Here is a 15,232-nt window from a genome sequence, read left to right on the forward strand (position 1 = left end):
TCCAGTCATCCCTGGAGGACATGATCAGCTCACTCTCACACCAGGCACAAGGAGTGGTAGGGGCTGCTGACCCAGAGCGAACCGACGCCTCGGGCCCACCTTCACGGGAGGGGCCGACCACTGAGACGCGCTTTCCCGTCCACGAGCCCAGAGGGATCCAGATCGAGAGGTACGATGGAAACCCAGGCACCTGCCGCTCTTTTCTGACAAATTGCTTGCTACTGTTTGAACTTAATCCTTCATGCTACGTCACGGAGAGGGCAAGGGTGGCGTCGGTCATTACCCACCTGACCGGCCGAGCTCGGGAATGGGCCACGGCCGAATGGACTAAACAGTCACCGGTCTGCCAGTCCTATGCAGATTTTTCTTCAGCCCTTACAAGGGTTTTTGACCATGGAACCCCCGGCCGCAAGAGCTCAAGGGCTCTTCTTAGTCTTCGACAGGGCAAGACAAGAGTACTGGACTATGCTATTGAGTTTCGCACTTTAGCAGCAGAGAGCAGATGGAACAACCACGCGCTTGCCGACGTCTTCCACCATGGCCTAGCGGACAACATCAAGGATCAGCTAGCCCCTCTGGACCTCCCAGAGGACCTGGACTCCCTTGTGGACCTGGCGGTACGGTTGGATAATAGACTCATGGAGAGAAGCAAGGAACGCTCCTCTAACGTTGTCCGTCCCCCTGCCCAAGGAGAACACCACCCCGAGGTTACAGCATCCCGAGGCGGTGCGCCAGCGCATGCTCTCTCTGTGGAGCCGATGCAGGTGGGACACACTCGTCTGTCTCCGGGCGAGCGACAGCGCCGGTTCAAAGAGGGGAGCTGCTTTTACTGCGGACAACCTGGCCACATCCTGGCCCATTGCCCAGCAAAAGACAGGGCTCATCAGTAGACCGGAGGTTACTGGTGAGCCTCGCCACGTCCGAACCTCCTGGATCCAGACCTCTTACCCGTGCCCGGGTGTTCACCGCGACCCAGTCAGTAAGTCTGTCGGCCTTCATAGACTCTGGGGCTGACGCTAGCTTTATGGACCACAGTTTGGCAAAGGAACTAGGGCTGACTACAGAGCCCCTTCCTCACCCTCTGGTGGCGAACGCGCTGGATGGGAGACTACTGTTCCGGGTTACTCACCGCACCCAGCCTGTGGGCCTTCTACTATCAGGTAATCACTCTGAACAAATATCATTCCACCTCATCCATTCACCGCAAGCTGTCCTGATTCTGGGTAACCCTTGGTTAAAGGAACACAACCCCCATATTGACTGGTCGTCTGGGTTAATTTTGGGTTGGGGAAATCAATGCCATTCCACCTGCCTAACCTCTGCTGCAGCCTCTCCGAAACCTATTAACATTGTTTCAGAGTTTCCCGACCTTACTTCTGTTCCCCCCGCCTACGAGGACTAAGGAGGTCTTCAACAAGGCTCGCGCTACTTCCCTGCCACCGCACCGTCCCTATGATTGTGGTATTGACCTCCTACCAGGCACTTCACCTCCGAGAGGCCGTCTCTACTCCCTGTCTGCACCGGAGCAAGAGGCCATGGAGACCTACATCCAGAGCTCCTTGGCTGCCGGCATCATCCGGCCGTCGTCCTCTCCAGCTGGAGCTGGATTCTTTTTCGTTGAGAAGAAGGACAAATCCCTACGCCCCTGTATAGATTACAGGGGTCTTAACGAAATAACCACCAAAAACAGGTACCCCCTCCCTTTAATTTCCTCTGCTTTTGAGCTGTTACAAGGCGCAACCATATTCAGCAAACTCGACCTCAGGAATGCATACCACCTTGTGCGTATTGGGCAAGGGGACGAATGGAAGACTGCATTCAACACGACCAGCGGACACTACGAGTACCTGGTCATGCCTTTTGGTCTGACTAATGCCCCTGCGGTGTTCCAGGCCTTAGTGAACGATGTACTCCGGGACTTGCTAAACAGATTTGTGTTTGTCTACCTGGATGATATTCTGATCTTTTCCAGGTCAGAGCAGGAGCATACTCAACATGTCCGCCAGGTTCTCCAAAGACTGCTCGAGAATCAGCTCTTTGTCAAGGCAGAAAAGTGTGTATTTCATGCCCCAGAGGTGTCATTCTTGGGTTTTATTGTGTCGTCAGGAAGTGTGCGGATGGACCCTGCAAAGGTTAGTGCTGTAGCAGAGTGGCCCCAGCCCGGAACCCGCAAGCAACTGCAGAGATTCCTGGGGTTTGCTAACTTTTATAGACGTTTCATCCGGAATTATAGCTCCATAGCCGCCCCTCTCCATGCTCTCACGTCCACGGCTACTAGCTTTCAGTGGACCCCGGCCACAGAACAGGCCTTCCAGGGCCTGAAGAAGCTATTCTGTTCCGCCCCAATCCTGACTCATGCTGACCCCAAGCTTCAATTCATTGTCGAAGTCGATGCCTCTGATCTTGGGGTGGGAGCAGTACTGTCCCAACGCTCTGCGGTCGACAATAAGGTTCATCCATGTGCGTTCTTTTCCAGGAAATTGTCACCCGCAGAGAGAAACTATGATGTGGGCAACCGAGAACTACTAGCAATCAAGCTGGCCCTAGAGGAGTGGAGGCACTGGCTCGAGGGGACAGAACATCCGTTTTTGGTCTGGACCGACCACAAGAACCTGGAGTACATCAGATCAGCTAAGCGACTCAACTCCCGACAAGCCAGGTGGGCCTTATTCTTCACCCGTTTCAACTTCTCTCTTTCTTACCGTCCAGGATCTAAGAACACAAAGCCGGATGCCCTTTCAAGACTATTCGACCCGGACGCTCCATTGGCTGCACCTTCCACCATCTTGCCCCCTTTTTGCACAGTTGGGGCAGTGACATGGGGAGTCGAGGAAGAGGTTAAGGGAGCTCTCAAGAGGGTAAGAGTCCCCAAGGGTTGCCCACCTAACCGCCTATTTGTTCCCAAGTCCCTGCGGTCCCGGGTCATTCACTGGGGACATACCTCTCAACTTACCTGCCACCCGGGCAGCGGCCGAACCCTGAGCTTTCTTCAACAACGGTTCTGGTGGCCTGCCATGATGAAGGAGGTGAGGGAGTATGTTGCTGCATGCCCTGTCTGCTCCCAGAGCAAACCCTCACGTCGTCCACCAGCTGGCTTACTCCGGCCTCTCCCCACCCCCCGGCGGCCATGGTCCCACATCTCCATTGATTTCGTCTCTGGTCTCCCAGCCTCTGAAGGTAATACAGTCATCCTCTCAGTCATTGACCGGTTTTCTAAGATGGCTCACTTCATCCCCCTGAGAAAATTACCCTCCGCCAAGGAGACGGCAGAGGCTCTCCTGTCTAACGTTTTTCGGCTACATGGTCTCCCGCAGGACGTTGTTTCTGACCGGGGCCCGCAATTCACGTCGCACTTTTGGAAGGAGTTTTGCTCTCTGGTTGGGGCCACGGCCAGCCTATCATCTGGGTATCACCCCCAGTCCAATGGCCAGACAGAGCGATACAACCAGGAGATGGAGACTGGGTTGCGCTGCATAGTCTCGCAGAACCCCAAGGCATGGAGTAAGCATCTCATCTGGATAGAATATGCCCATAACTCTTTACCCGTTTCTGCCACAGGTTTTTCGCCCTTCCAGTGCGTGTATGGCTATCAGCCCCCACTCTTCCCCAACCTGGAGGGGGAGGTTTCGGTTCCCTCGGCCCATGCCCTTGTCCGCAGATGCCACCTCACCTGGAAAAGAGCGAGGTGCGCCCTACTTCGCGCATCGGCGCAGTACCAGAGGCGGGCAAACCAGCATCGGAGTCCTGCTCCCCGTTACCGAACTGGACAAAGGGTCTGGCTGTCTACAAAGGACTTACCTCTTCGGGTGGAGTCCCGCAAGTTGGCCCAGAAGTTCATTGGCCCTTATCCAATAATCAAGGTGATCAACCCGGCAGCCGTCCGTCTTCGCCTCCCCAGAACCATGAGAATTCACCCCACGTTCCATGTTTCCCGTGTCAAGCCAGTCAAGGAGAGCCCACTGGTCCCATCCTCCAGACCCCCTCCGCCCCCCCGACTCGTCGACGGGGGCCCCGTGTATACCGTGAAGCGACTGTTGGCAGTCCGACGGCGGGGTAGGGGCTGTCAGTACTTAGTGGACTGGGAAGGGTACGGCCCAGAGGAGAGGTCGTGGGAACCGGCGGGCAACATCATGGACCCATCCCTCATCAGGGATTTCAATCGACGCTTTCCCGAGCACGCTGGGTCGTCTGGAGACGCCCCTAGAGGGGGGGGTACTGTGACGACTCGAAGAGACTGAAGATTAACTTCCTGTTTTATTTTTGTAACCACGGCACTTCCTGTATCTAGTTTCCCCCCACAGCTGAGTTTAGTTTGTAATCACCCCCACCTGTATTTAAGCCTCAGTTCCCCACTTGTCTGTGTCAGGTTATCTTTTGTCGTTCCTAGAGGTACATGTTTGTTGTTAAATTCCCAGTGCTGTTTTTGTAATCTTGTTTCTACTTTGTTGCCAGGCTCTCTTCCTTTTTGTTTTCTACAAGAGCGTGAGGATTCCGCCTTTGCCTGTGCCCCCTTTGTTTTGCATTAGTTTACTCTCCTAGTAAAAGATTCCAAACCTTGAAAGAATTTTCTGTTGCCTTATTGCTCTGCACCTGAGTCGAAGTCCTGACCCCTCACAGAGGGTAACAGCAATATTCTTTGATCAGAGGTTCAGACCAGCGGGACAACTGTCCCCAGAAGAGGAATCGGTCCTCTGTGGATTGTCCTTTCAAAGCTCCTGTCACTCCTCAGCCCTCCAATTCGGATGCTCATGTGCCTTTGTTGTATACTGTCTTTCCAAGGACTCTGTCCCCTGTCCCATCTGCTGACCACTGCACCATGCAGCCTCCAGATAAAAGAGCTGAGAAATAAAACTGAGATAAAAGCCGTCATAGTATTTCAATAAGTTGACTTAATAATATTGTAATTTGAAGTCTGTTAACTTCATGTTTGCTATTAAAACCGTTTGTAAGTGTTACGTTTTTGTCAGTCAGTTTGCAGCATCTCTTTAACCTCCTGACAGATCACAAACGACCTGCTAACCAGCCGAAGCACCGAGTTCCCTCCTCCACCTTTGCCTCTGGTAGCCACCTGCAGCCAGGAGCTTCCTCCAACCCCCATATTGCTGCCTCCTAATGAATATCCAAACATTTATTAAAGCAATAAAGTATGAGAGGCTTTACTTTATCATCCAATAATGTAACAGTTCGGGGGTGTTTAGGCCCGACGTGGAGAACTGTTACATTTTTCGGCAATCGCCACCGAGCTAAAAGCTTAAATGTCAACGGTCAAGCATGTTACTTTGAGTGCGCAGAGGATACAGAACGCTGAGGTCAACATGAACAGCAACTGTACATTATGGCTCAATAATGTCCCCCTCGTGACTCACTCCCAACCAATCAGAACGCTCTATTTACCCGTATTATAATCATATCTATAACTCTATATTTAATAAATTAGATATAGCAAACCCTTTTGCAACACTGCAAACAACATGATTGCTTTCATTTTGTTAACGTTTTTGCTTGATGATGTTGAATTAGTAAATGTACAATTTTTTACTTATTAAATTGATATTTCAGTAGTTTGATTTACAAAATCCTCTCATGATGAGAACAATTATTTTAATTATGATGCACTATGGTATATTTGACAAAAATGACTTCTGCATGGCAAATCAGTTATATTCTGAAGCCACCTGATGGCACTATTGCACTTTTATTGCAGTGCTGCTAATCTTATCGGACCCTCATCTATCTTTAGAAAAAGTATGCAATCATGGTGATATATGTCAAATATTATTTATTTATTTTTATTGCCACTATACATGTGTGTGTATGTGTGTGTTCATGTGAACAGTTAAGTTGCACACATTAATTAAAAGTGCCCGAGGGGTTTTCTTATAAACAAACATTCTCACCCACACACATCTTTGAGCAGTAGCACACATGCCCGTTGTATTCCCTCCTTCACTAAACATTTGTAAAGCCAATTTCCAAAGCAATTGTTCCTTACAAGTTTTGACTGTTATTACTAATTAGCTTACAGTCTTCTTATTCCCTGACTCAGTTGGCATGTTGCAGTATATGAAATACCATGTTTTTGCGCGCATGCAGGTATGTAAACAAAACCGGAACCCACTCGTAAAAACACTTCTCCATGCAAAACTCCACAGGGCACCTTTAACACAGGGATGAACACACAAGTGCAAAGTATTCACTCTTTGTTTCCAAACCCATGAATATATTCACAACAGCATGGGAATATTTGGCAAATGTAAAGTGGATACTGCGATTTGAATGTTGATTTCTTGCAATGACTGAAGAATACACTATATATATGTATATATGTACACATATATTATTGCATATAAATATATCTATACATACAAAAATAATAACAATAAGTAGCGGTAATAGAACGATGAGGGATATTTGTTTTACTCAAGACAATTTAAAACTAGGATACTGCTGTTTGTGTCCTGTGTGAAACCAAAAGTAAATAAATCTAAATAATATAACACACATATATTTGACACTCATACACCAGAATCCTCAAATTCCTGTGAAAAGGAAGAATACACTTTAATTGTATAGGAACATAATACTGTAGGAAACAGGGTCAAATTAAGACTGCTTTACAAAAACAAAAATAGATTTAACTTATTTACTCACCCTGAACAGAGCATACTCAAAATACATCTTGTTCATACATTAAGAGTCAATTCAAAACTGGTCATTGTGATGTGGAATTCTTAATATCTCTTATGTAGACTAAGTAACTAAGTGTTTTGACTATTTAATACATTCAAGCATTCTTCCAAAAGACCCTTGTGTTTTCTTTAGAAGTTATCATTGAAAGCAACTAAAACCCTATCTGTGTTTTCCACACTTAAAAAACAATTTTCTACTATTGATTTCAGTAAGTAAACTACAGCCCCCTAAACAGTGTACCGCAAGAATAATCTTAACAAATGCTGAAAGCAAGGGGACAAGATTTGGGCACCGGAAGCATTCTGGTCTTCATTTGTAGCCATTTGCAGTAGGAGTAGTAGAGCGGCCTTGTTCAAGCAAGCGTTGGTTTAGAATTCTGAACTAAATGATGTTGGTCATACATAGTGGGTATTCGTGCCAGTAGGAAGGAATCTACTTTGTAAATTATATTTTAATCTTTCCATTCAATATTGAGAGCCTGAAAAGTTCCTGGGCTCATAAACACTGGCTCATTAATTGATTCCTCCTCTGGGAACCATGAATATCCCCCGAAAATAGTATAACAATGCACCATTGTTTTTAAATAGTGTTTTTTTGTGTTATTAGAAATTTCTGGGGCCATAAATACCTGCTGCAAGAAAGCGCCACAGCTTGCTTTGCAAAACATCCTATAGAATAAGTTTTGCTTAGCAAAATTCTTTTAAGCATGTTTTAGGCCTGTATGCTGCATTCCAAATAAGAATATGTTTCAGTAAAGACAACTTTGAAACAAAGAGCTGTCAAACATGTGCTAATGTATTCTAAATTGGGTCTTTTTTCTTAAAAGCCACAGCCTTCCTCTGAGGAAAGTTAGGCTGGTTTTTCTTTTGATTCCACTGGCACATTAGAATATCTCGGAAAGTTGTTCGGAAGGTCTTGTTGCAAAGGGCATAGCAGATGGGGTTTATCGTGCTGTTAACGTAACACAGCCAGTAACCCAGCGCCCAAAGCGTCTCTGGAATGCAGTCCTGGCAGAAAGTGTTGACCAACACCATGATATTATATGGTAGCCATGTTGTGATGAAGACGAAGAGGATGGCACTGAGTGTCCGAGCCGCTTTCTTCTCGTTGGCCTTTTTTTCATTCTTGCGCTTGTTGACCTCTGTCTTGGCCTTAGAAGCGAAGCGTTTAGCCATAGTCGCATCTTTGATGGTGATGGCTGCAGTAGATTGGTCGGCGGTTGATGAGTTGACCGGGTTTGATTGTGACCCTTTTCCACTTTTGTTGGACGATTGTTTATCTTTATTGTTTTTCACCCTTCCAGATTTCTTTGCATCTAGACAAATAGAAAGATACATAGATAGCTAGATGAATTAGGCATGTATATGATTTCAAATATATATGCAACTTAGTCACGTTATCTCCAACCTGTTGGCGCCTTTGTTGGGTCTGCTCCGTCACTTTCGTCCTCTGAACATGACTGCTCTCCAGCTTGATTGTTGTTAAGGCTGTCACAGCTGCTCTGCTCTGTTTCACCAACAATAGTTGTTGTGCTGTTGACGGACCTCTTTGATGCATTGCGATCTGACAGAAGTAATGAAAACTGAAAGCAGGATGCCCCACACCTCGCCTTGCTTCCCGTTCCTCCAGGTATGCCGGCATTTTTCTTGCTGTTCTTGTCTGAAGCCAGCTGATTTAGTTCGCAGCTGCTGCAGCTTTGAGAGCTTATGGCTGAAGAATCCTTCTGGCTGTTAGTCGCAATTTCTCCACTTGCTCTTCCTTTACCACTGCCTTGCTTCTGAGACTGGCTTTGGCTGTCGCCTGACCCAGAGGCCTTGAGACCTTGCATGTCTTTAACACGCTTCTCTGTCTCCTGATAGATCTTCCAAAACAGGAATGACATGATAGTCACAGGCAAGTAGAATGCAGCAACAGCTGTGGAGAATGTAATGATGGGCTCGGACAGGAACTGGATGTAGCACTCATTGGGCTGGACTGTCCTCTCACCCACGATGTACTGCCAGAAAAGGATGGCTGGGGCCCAAAGAATGAAAGAGATTGACCAAGCTAATCCAATCATTGTCATAGCTCGCTTTGTTGTACGCTTGGCCCGGTATGTCAAAGGTCTGGTAACAGAGAAATACCTAAAACAACACAGAAAGAAATTAGGCAGCTGTGTTTATCAATCACCCATCAACCCGGTGTCACTCCCAACTTGTCACTGAGGCACTTTGGTGTCTGCATGAGACTTACAAGGATTACAATTGGCGCCTCTGTAAAATCATTGGCATCATTACTAGATAGCCAGTGCAACTGGTGAAATATAATGAGTGAAAAGGTCTGCTCAAAGAGGTGTTGGGTCAAACAAACATTACATGTGTTACATAACTTAACCAAGTACGCTTGTAAGTGACTCTAAGTAACTTAACAAGCCAACTTATTTTTTACAACCAACATATATGTATAAACCCAAAGTGTAAGCAGCTATTTTTGTTACCTTAACTTGACCAAGTTGTGCTGTACCAAGAAAACTAGACCTATTTTGGAACTTTGTTTTGAAAAGACACTGTGAGCATGTAACGTTGCCTAGAGCGTTTTAGTTTGAAGTGTAGGGCCACTAATTAAGCTTTGGAATTTGACGATTTCAGAACATAACTAACTGCACAATACTCTCCATCACATTAATAACATCCTGATACCACATGTAAATATACGCCTTTCATGACAGACACTCTAAAACATGTAATATCAGAATTCAGAATTTATAATACATTCGGTTTGGCTACAATGACCACGCATCAAACTCATCCCAATTCATCAGGACAACACCATGAATCAGGAGCTCTTTCGTAACTTTTCTGATCTGGATCAGGAAACTCCTGAGGTCGACCTCCTCTTATCCTACCACACCTCTCTGCCAGAAACCTCAGTTGCATTTAGCGATCCACATTCCGTTCAGCTACTGATTCAAGGTAGGAATAGCTCTGCGGGTCGAGATAAAAGTCCACCAACATGGTGGCTAAAAACACAATTTCCTCCTGTTTCTGTGGGATGGTCGGAAATAACTTTAATGACATAGGTTGCCACGTTTCAAGCTATCCTCAATACCTGTCCCCATATCCCGAATTATCCCAATCGTAGGAGCAACTAAAAGAACGTTCAGACATCTTATCTTCCCCATGCCTGTGCAGTAATCAGTCATGTCGCATCCCTCACTCACCTTAAAGGCCAAGGAGCCGTTTTTCTCAAGGTAAATAACATCTCCAAGAGTCCTTCCCATCCAGACTGACAAGTGGGATATTTTCTCTGAAAAGGTGCGTAAGGTACTTTGCTGAGCGTCTGACCTTAGACCACCATCTTTTCCCCATGATTTGGGAGTTTTCTCGGTCAAATGGCAGCCAGAGTTCTCTTATATCACTTATTCCTCCACCATCTTTGAAATGTTTCCAGTCATCATGGCCGCTTTTCGTTAGGGCTCAGGAAGGGACTGCTCACAACCTAGACTCTACTCCTGCGGTTCAACTCTCCATCCATCAGCACACAATGCAAATTCTGTCTTAATTCCTTCATCCTTTACCCTCCATCTACCCACTCATCCACCCACAACCCTTCATCCTCTCATCACTTCATCCCTTGACCCTCATCTCAACATCCCCATCCATGCATTTCTCAACCTCCTTTCTGTCCATCAGGCAATACATCCTACATCATCGTGGCTCCCCTTCAGGTAATACACAATACGAAACCCATGTTGTTATTGCAGTGGTCTTTGTAAATGAACCTCTTAATACAATGTAATCCTTTAGAAGATGCCACCATCCACTGGTACGCTGTTTTATTTGAAAATGCCATCAGATAATGCTACAAATATATAATGTAGCTGTGAGTTTTCTATTAGGTAAGTTAATTATTTGTTGTTACCTGTCAAAGCTGATGACCAGCAAGTTCATGACCGAAGCGTTACTGGCCACATAGTCTATTGCAAGCCATAAGTCACAGACCACTGGTCCCAGAGCCCATTGGTCCATGATGATGTAGGTGGTGTATAGGTTCATTGACAGCGTGCCAATGGTAAGGTCAGCAAATGCTAGGCTAAGCAGGTAGTAGTTGTTCACTGTCTTCAGGGCCTTATTGATCTTGAAGGACACCAACACTAGGATGTTGCCAACAACAGTGACAAGAGAAAGTGATCCAGTGAGGAAGACAATTATGATGACCTGACAATGAAGACATAAGGAGAGAATGTACAAAAGAGGGACAGTGTTAGATTTTAGAATATCAACACCATCAAAGCTTTGAATTATCCTTAATATCAGATCAGTGTTTCTTAGAGCCAAAAATGGTATGGCAACAAAAAACTAAAATTATCCAAATTGCTGCATAACACCAGTAGTGTTGTATTTCTTTTAAATAGACTGACTTTTCTGTTGATGACAGACTTTTCTGTCATCAACTACTGCTTTAGTTCTACTTCACTGTACTGAATGATACTCTCAATGCCCTGAACAATCGGAAACAATTTGCGGCAAAATTATTTTAAGCTTTCTCCTAAGGTTTAGATCAACACTTTTTTTTATGACAAACTATCAGAACCCACTGAAGAAGAACCGTACTTATAGACGCGCTTATATGAGAAGAATACAACTAAATGTTTGTCTGGCAAGCAGAATTCCTTGTTACTGAAAACATGGAATTTACACAGTGAGAACTAAAAGCTGCTCCTTCCTGGAGTGATCTCTACCAGCAGCGTACACATTATGTTGTGACCCATATGAGCTTACCAGTATATCTGTAAATGTGTAAACACTTTTGTATTAATCCATCAGGGGTCTTTTTATAACCCTATCCAATATTGCAGTGTCACCAAACCAATTAGTAAAATAAAATAAAATAAAAGATTAGCTGTCTGTTACCTGCAAGACAGTATGTCCACCTAATGGGTCGAAATCCTCTGCTGGCAGGATTAATGTCCCGTTAACTGGTGAATCTGTGAAATTTCCTCCTTGCCTTGAGATATGAGTGACGTTATGCTGCTTCCATCCTCCAACACTGTCAGATAATATGGCCAACTCCTTGTAAGAGCCACCTGAACATGGAGAGAAACATCATTTACATTTCATCTGAGATCTGGAGAGTCCATAAAAACTGTCAGGGTGGTCTATCATACCAGATGACCTGTTGGTGAGGAAGTGGATAGAATCGGAGCTGGAGGTCAGGTTCATGATGACCAATGGACATCTTTAAAAAGAAAAAAGAAAAAGGATTAAAAGAAATAAGGTTAATTTTGGAGTCATTTTGTGACATTTTTGCTTTGGGCGCTTGTAGCCTCTTTTTTGTCTCTGCTCCGAAAATGGCACTCCCATGATGAAAAGTGTCATAACGCTGGAAATGCTTTGTTCTATTGTACAATTCATTTTAGTGGGGATAAAAGGCATTTTAGCCATTATGCTACTAAAGCCTGAAGGTCAGTGATGAACCAAGATGACCTTGAATATTGAAGATTTAATTAAAATGCGTAGCTAGAAAACTGTTTTTGCAAACTTTTTACAAAAAATGACATGTAATGAATAAATAACAGTTCTCTAAATAGCTTTCACTGAAGGTGATAGTCTTATGAAATGTTACAACTAAACAATTGTCAAATAAACAAAAGCGGGCAATGTGTTCAGCAGATGGATTTCATTTTAGTTTAGCTTTTGAACATTTGCCAAAATAAAATAGCCATTGCCACACTATCATGTGGTTGGTCTGCTTCGCTTTACACCACAGATGAATAAAGTCCATTTGTTTACTCGGCAGCGGAGTTTGTTGGATAGCTTTAAGAACAAACCAAATGAACCACACATGAGCAGCAAACACGCCAGAGGTGACTTCAACCACACAGATTACTGGCAAATAACCCATAACGCGTTTTCACCTACATTTGGGAATATTAGACTTGTTCAATTAAACGACACTATATAATGATCCTTAACGTGTTGCACATTTCACATTTGGATCAGTTCATTCATGTCATCATTTCTTTAACTTATGTGGGCATTGTCCACTAGAGGCTCCTGCTTGTATTGAGTCCCACTGTCCACAGTAAGCTTATTCTTTCATTTGTTACATATTCTATTCACTCACTACTGATCGCAGTGTTCATTAGTTATTTGCTTTTCAACACAGACATGTATAGTTAAACAAGTAAAGGCATTGAACTCTGAGGATTTTTGATTTAAAGATGAATATTTCCTGCTTTTGCTTAAATTAATGAAGCACCGGGGCATTGCAGTTTCAGCCACTTAATTTCATGATGAAAATGATGTAAGCACGCTCATCGTTGCGAGTCAATTCCTCCGCTCCATTGCATTGCTGATTCTGGCATAGATTAGCATAGCCTGTAAAGAATAAATGACATTACTAATACAGGCTGTACTAATTAAAGCCAGAACCATCAGATCTCCTCAACAAACGTCTTCAACCCATGTCTTTAGCTGTATGATGTTGGAGAAGGAAAAGTTTGCTGAAATGAAGACTTGTTAAACAATATAGCAGCCGGCTCTACTTAAAAGTGACTCAAATGATAATGAAGCTCAGTGTAGGTTGAATAAGGAGGAATATATGCTTTATGCATTCACAATTGTCTCTCTCTTACTCCCTCAGCATCTTCGCAATCAGTTAATTACTAGTTTATTAGTAACCCAACCTTGCCACAAACTCTCTAGCTACTGAATTTGCGGTAGAACTAAATCCACGTCCTTAATCTTGCAGTTTACTTTGAGTATCAGGATCAGGAATCAGGAAACATTTATTAGCCAAAATATGTCAAACATACAAGGAATTTGTCTTGGCGGTTAGTGCGCGACAGTAGACAGACAAGACAACAGTGCACAAGTAATAAAATAAAGTGGAATGAAATGCTAATGCAATGGGTTAGTCGTCCCTTTTCCCGCAGACCTCTTTAATTAAAAAGACTATCAAACACAAGTTTGAAATTGTCTGCCAAAAAAGAGTTAGTAGAGTTGAATGGCAGCGAGATAAATACTACTTTATATGTTGTAGGAATTTTATACCTTTTAGGTAAAAAAACAAACTGTTATACATGGAAATAACACGCTGCCCAATGGTTCAAACCACGCTGACAATGGAAAGGGCAACACTACAACGAGAATAACAAGAATAAAGGAAATCATTAAAGTCATCAGTAAAATAACCATCAAGCATGTATATCAAAATGTGACCAGACTTAAACAGGAACCGCTTCCTGCTTAAGTCTCAAGTATTTCACAAAAAAACAGCCCATATCGACAAACACGCAACATGGTGCTTTAGCAAAGCTCCTCTTCAAACTTAAAATAGAAGGTTATTCCAGAATTAGCGCTTTCAGAATATAAACTCAATAAATCACAGTTTATAACTATTTAATCAAACCACTGAGTGGATTGCAGAAGCCCACTCCTCTAGAAGAAAAGGCTTTTTCTGCACTGGAAAAACAAGTGGTGAACCACAGTTAGCGTATCCATTACGTGTCATTTAGCTAACGCTTTTATCCAAAGCGACTTACATTACATTTTTAACCCATAGCTCTTACACTTTACCTTGGGAGCACTTAGGGGTTAGGTGTCTTGCTCAGGGACACTTCAACATGGGACATGGAGCAGCCGAGACTCGAACCACCAAACTTGTGCTTCCAGCACACCCTCTCTACCCCCTGCGCCACGACGACCCCGTAATCATTCTGAATGTATATGCATCATTTACTGAAATCAGACATTTATTTTGCTTGATGTACCTAACCTTCATAAAATGAATATTTATATATCTATACTATATTACTTTACAATATAGATGTAATACTATCATAGTGTTTCAGCAGTAATTCAGAGATCTTAATGAAAAGATTAAAAACATGATTTTGCATTTCATGTATCAAACATATAGTCAAACAAAATTTGTTTGACTACCCGCTGCATTTATTATATTTAAGAATTCAAGAAATAAAAAGGAAAATGGTGAGTTACTGTAATGAAATCCACTTACCAGTACACTCTGGTTCCCAGTATCCAATATGATATCCGAGCTGGGAAGCTCAGCTCTGCCCATGCAGCATGCTTTTTCCTGTTTTGGCCCAGACTGTTCAGTTGGTGTTTGACTGGAACCTCAAGCTCCGCCTTTGAAAGGCAATTTGCTCATTTCTGCAGTAGAACCTCTATGATCTGGTTACATGACAGAAGCATTTTTAAGAGTTGTTGTCGGGGGATCCCTTGGGACCGGGACAGGCCATAGCCTGTTATATGGCACACCATTTGGTAATCGCTCTGAACAAAGTGTGACAACAGATATCTGTGAACATATCCATCACAAATGAGCTGCAATCATATCTATCTATCCTTCTATTCATCTAGGTGTGTGTGTGTGTGTGTGTGTGTGTGTGTGTGTGTGTGTGTGTGTCATTCAACCAACCATCAATCCATCTATATACCCATCTATCGATTCACCTGATCTCATAAGTCTTTCCAAATCATACTGTCCTTCTGTTGCTCCAGGGAAATGTTATTGTAAAAAAAAGCAGAGAAAATCT

At 43.9% G+C, this 15,232-nt stretch overlaps 1 protein-coding gene across 1 annotated transcript; it reads right to left on the reverse strand.

Moving 5' to 3' along the window:
• Window positions 1-6,183: 6,183 nt before the first annotated feature.
• On the reverse strand, window positions 6,184-14,776 carry chrm3b (cholinergic receptor, muscarinic 3b). The gene is made up of 6 exons (XM_078103253.1): window positions 14,692-14,776; window positions 11,837-11,907; window positions 11,583-11,755; window positions 10,591-10,886; window positions 8,098-8,813; window positions 6,184-8,005 (listed from the first exon to the last, which is right to left on the reverse strand). The coding sequence occupies exons 2-6, from the start codon at window positions 11,889-11,891 to the stop codon at window positions 7,491-7,493; spliced, it is 1,755 nt and encodes a 584-aa protein (XP_077959379.1). The 5' UTR covers window positions 11,892-11,907; window positions 14,692-14,776; the 3' UTR covers window positions 6,184-7,490.
• Between the last annotated feature and the right edge of the window lie 456 nt (window positions 14,777-15,232).

Source organism: Gasterosteus aculeatus, chromosome 5 (genome assembly GCF_964276395.1).
Source record: "Gasterosteus aculeatus chromosome 5, fGasAcu3.hap1.1, whole genome shotgun sequence".
NCBI classification, from domain to species: Eukaryota; Metazoa; Chordata; class Actinopteri; order Perciformes; family Gasterosteidae; genus Gasterosteus; species Gasterosteus aculeatus.

Coding starts and splice junctions, on each gene's coding strand:
- chrm3b (XM_078103253.1), bottom strand. CDS start 11,891: ATGAACCTGACCTCCAGCTCCGATTCTATCCACTTCCTCACCAACAGG. Junction 11,756..11,836: donor CCTCACCAACAGGTCATCTG/GTATGATAGACC, acceptor CTCCATGTTCAG/GTGGCTCTTACAAGGAGTTG. Junction 8,814..10,590: donor CTGGTCATCAGCTTTGACAG/GTAACAACAAAT, acceptor GTGTTGTTTTAG/GTATTTCTCTGTTACCAGAC.